We start from the raw sequence: 4,330 nt of genomic DNA, 5'->3' as shown, positions 1-4,330 counted from the left end.
AGATCCAAATCATGACCAAATGACAGCCACACGTGCACACATTCACACCCCGTGGGAAGGGATGCTTGAGTCGGATGTTGGCCAAAGCAGTGAAGGAGGGTGAGGTGGTATAGAAAGTCCTCGACTATCCAGAGGAAATCCGTATTTACTCAGAAGTGACCGTGCAAGCCTCCTACTCCCTTGCTGGCTACTTGGTGGCATGTGGTGCCTGCGGCCTGGGCCCCACAGCTCTGTGACTCACTGAGGCGGCCGGGCCATCCCTGGTCTCACGTCAGTCTCTCCTGCTGCAGGACACCTGGCATCAGTTGGGAAGTGGGGCAACCTGTTCCGGGTGGGCCTCCTGCCCAGCGCACCCCAACTTTAGGAAAACCTGTCCGAGGACCTGGGAGAGACAGGCTGAAGCAGTTGTGCCCATTTTCAAGATGCTCTCTCTTCTGGGCTTTGAGTCTTCACTTCACTGGGGGTGTGTGTGTGGCGGTTGGCGGGGGGGTGGGGGGTGTTGCATGGAGTTAATAAAAATGCAGCAGGAGGGAGAAAAGGGGGAGAAGGGAGTGAAGCCCCTGATTGCAGAGAGCCCCCCTGGGAGGGTGAGAGGGTGCATTTTGCTCACACCCATTCTGTCCATCCCTTGGAAGCCAGCCAGGCCTGAGCACAGACGTGGAGGGATGGTCAATGCAGGGCAGCCTGGAAACACTGGGAGCTGGCACTTCTGTTCTCTGGTGGCTGCCTGTTGGGAGATACTGAAGGTCAGAGCTGGGAGGGTATCTGGACAGAATAAGGACATCCCCATCGTCATCCACACACCACCTTCATGACTTGGGGCCTATCTGTGTCCCACCTGGATTATTACTTTTTTTAAATCGGCTATTTTTCACCTAAAATTTATTTCTATAGGAGCCTTTATATGAATATCAGCCCTACGAAACCACAGGTTCAGCAGGTTGGTTTTATTTTTCGTGCATCAGCATAAAGACATACCTCTTCACGGTAAAGCAAGCGTGTCTCCAGGTCCCACTTTAGGTGGGTAACGCTGGGTAACACTGACCAGCCTCGCGTTCTCAGAGGTGCCTCTGGCTCCTGCGGTGGGAGGGGTCTGAGTCGCTCAGCCCGCTTCAGCCAGAGCACCTCCCTTTTTTTTTTTTTTTTAAATATATTTCTTTATTGATTTCAGAGAGGAAGGGAGAAGGAGAGAGAGATAGAAACATCAATGATGAGAGAGAATCATTGATCGGCTGCCTCCTGCACATCCCCTACTGGGGATCGAGCCCACAACCCAGGCATGTGCCCTTGGCCGGAATCGAACCTGGGACCCATCGGTCCGCAGGCCGACGCTCTATCCACTGAGCCAAGCCGGCTAGGGCAGAGCACCTCCCTTTTAATCTAGTTTCTACATCGGGGTTGTGCACAGAATTTGTATAACAAAAATAATTCAAAATCTAAAGAATAATCATCTGAAAACTGCGGGTCTAGTCCAGTCCCGCTCACGGTGCAGACCAGGCAACTGAGGTCGGGGTCACATAGCAGGTGGAGGCAAAGCCTGACCTAGAACCCAGGTCGTCAGGCCCCCAGTTCTCCCCAGAGGCAGGGAAGGTGTCTCCCTTCGCTAAGGAGCCGTGCTGGCCTTGTGGCTGGGAATCGTGGGAGGGCCATGCTGGGGAGGGCGGTGGAGAGGCAAGCGTGGGCACCAGGGGTAGGGAGGGGAGCAGAGGGGTGGGGTGCAGCGGGGGCTGGGGGAGCAGCGCGGCGGACCCTCTGAGGGCGGGAGAGCCCAGCCTGCCTCGCCAGTTTCCCCGCAGGCACCCAGGTGGGGGCAACTGGGGAGGAGGTGAGTGCCCTCTGTGAACACGCCTCAGGATCTGGGGGGACATAATTACCCCCCCCCCCATCACACACAGCAGATGCGTCTTTTCTTCAGACTCAACACTTTCAGGCCCTACCTCCTAGGCATTCTCATTGTTAGTGTGGCCTGTGGGACCCCACCCCTCCATGTGCCCTGCTTCCAGCTAAGAACCCTGTAGGAATTTGTGGGAGCCTCATCATTGCCCAGCCCAGGAGCAGCTGAAGGGGGTAAGCTGAGTGGGCATTGGGCATGAGGGGGCTGAGCCAGCACCCCCCTCCCCCCCAACTGCTCCGGACACCTGCTGAGCCTGGAGTCTGGGAGGGGCCTGTGGACTCAGAACATGGCACTTCTCCGCCTCTGCTGGGAGATCCAGCCGCCAGGGTTCACGTCCATCTGCAGCATCTTCATCACCCACTGGTCCCGGCGGGCACCTTCGATGAACTCATTCAGAGACAGCTGGCCTGAGAGAGGGGCGGGAGAGATGGGCCTGCGGAAGACGGGAGAGACAGGGCAGGGGGCAGGGGAGAGGAGAGGAGGGGCAGAGGAGAGGTCTTCTCCCCAGGGGGCCTGCAGCTCTCACACAGGAGCCTAAGCCCAGCGCCTGGGATGCTCCAGGTTCTCCTGGAGCCTTCCAGGCTTCCTAAAGGGACTTCTTCGCGAATGGACTGAAGTGTTCCTTTGCCCGTGGAGCCCTGGGCATGCTCTGGAGGGCTCTTCTGGGCGTGTTCCCAACAGCTGCCTCCCTGCACAGCCTTGGGCTTTATTACCCACTTCGTCCTCCCGGCCATTATCACCCGCTTCCAGACCAGGCTGAGAGATCACGTGCCATCCTACCATCCCTCTGCCCGTCTCCAAAGCTCCCACCCTCTCGCTGGCCCGGCCTCCACCAGCCACTCCATAGGAGTCTTACTGGCTCTTACAAACGTCATGGGCTAGACACCCTTTGCTGTTTCCTGGCGTCCTCTGCACACCCAGCTCGCAGATGAGGACACCAGTTGAGAGGTGGAGGGGTCTGCCCAGGTCACACGGCCAGGCAGTGGGGGCGCTATGGGTGGGCCACCACCTCTGCCCCTCCTACCGTCTCCGTTCGTATCCACCAGGAGGAAGATCCGGTCCACGACCTCCTCGGGCGTGAGCAGCTGGCCTTGCTGCCCGGCCTCCCCCTCCACCCTGCAGGCTTTCTTCAGCTTGTAAATCGCCTGTGGAGGAAGCCCAGAGGCATAAGGGGGTGGGCGGCCCTACAAACCCTGCCCCTCCCCCAACCCACGTGCCCGCACCCTTTCCCCAGCGCTGCTCCCCAGGTGTGCATCCGTCCGAGGCCCACAGAACCCAGGTCCAAACCAACACTGATGTGCCTCCGGGTCCCACTGGCCTACTTGCAACTGGGGATCCTGACCGCACATGCCGCCCCACCCCGATGCCACCTGTGGTTCCATCGTGAGCCCCAAAGATGAAACCCAAAACCTCTAATGAGCCCTGGCGGGTGTGGCTCAGCTGGCTGGAGCATCCTCCCTCTGGCGCACTGACAGGGCAGGTGCGTGCCCAGGTTGTGGGTTAGATACCCAGTCTGGGCATGTGCGGGAAGAAGCACATCCATGTTTCACGTTCACATCAAGGTTTCTCTCTCTCTTGTCTCTCTCTGTTCCCCTCTCTCTAAAATCAATAAAAGCATGAGGATTAAAAAAAGAAAAAACCACCAAAAAACTCCAAAAGCACAAAACACAAGTCTTAAAAAAAACAAAAGCCCTCTAATGAGGGATGTGGATGGCACTGTGATGATGTCGACACTACTTTACGGAGGAAAATGGAGATTCAGGGAGGAAAAGAGAATCCTATATGATAAAAGGGTAATATGCAAATCGACCGAACAGTGGAACGACCGGTCACTATGATGCACACTGACCACCAGGGGGCAGACACTGACCTCTACAATGTCGAGCAGCTCCGGGCGGTCGATGCAGCCGTTGCGGTCCTTGTCATAGATCTTGAAGGTCCACTTCAGCTTGTGCTCCAGGGTGCCCCTCAGCACCAGGTTCAGGGCTGCCACATACTCCAGGAAGTCAATGGTGTTGTCCTGCTTTGGGAGTGGGAGCTGTGAGCCCTCCTGGTCCACTGCTCACCTCCAGGGCACAGGTGGGCACCTACTCTGGACCATCCACTGCCACAAGCTCAGGGCTTTGCAATACGTTTCGCCTCTGCACCTTTGCTCATGCTGTTCTCCACACTGGCATCCTTTCCTCTCCATGATCACCCAGTTCTACCTGTTCTTCAAGGCTCAGCTCAAAGGTCCCCTCCTCTAGGAAGCCTTCCTTCTTAGACCACTTCAGCCAGCGATCCCTCCCTCCTCTCACATTCACAGCACCTGCCTCCTATTCTGTGCAGTTTGGGACTTACTCTGGCATTGGCACCAATTGCTTCCTAAGTAAGCCTCGTTCCCTAGCTAATGTGTGCTCTGGAAACAAGAGAGGGGTTACATTGCTTTTGTTTCTC

General features: G+C 56.9%; 1 protein-coding gene across 1 annotated transcript; it reads right to left on the bottom strand.

Moving 5' to 3' along the window:
• Positions 1-1,884: 1,884 nt before the first annotated feature.
• Positions 1,885-3,914, bottom strand: LOC102428701 (guanylyl cyclase-activating protein 2; the record flags this gene model as incomplete). Its single annotated transcript, XM_023749329.1, has 3 exons — positions 1,885-2,301; positions 2,919-3,039; positions 3,765-3,914. Coding segments are annotated over 3 exons (399 nt in total), but the record flags the coding sequence as incomplete, so codon positions are not given.
• Positions 3,915-4,330: the final 416 nt, after the last annotated feature.

Source organism: Myotis lucifugus, unplaced genomic scaffold (assembly GCF_000147115.1).
Source record: "Myotis lucifugus unplaced genomic scaffold, Myoluc2.0 scaffold_6073, whole genome shotgun sequence".
NCBI classification, from domain to species: domain Eukaryota; kingdom Metazoa; phylum Chordata; class Mammalia; order Chiroptera; family Vespertilionidae; genus Myotis; species Myotis lucifugus.
Note: the sequence above shows the minus strand (reverse complement) of the source record. Positions and strands in the feature narration are given on the sequence as shown.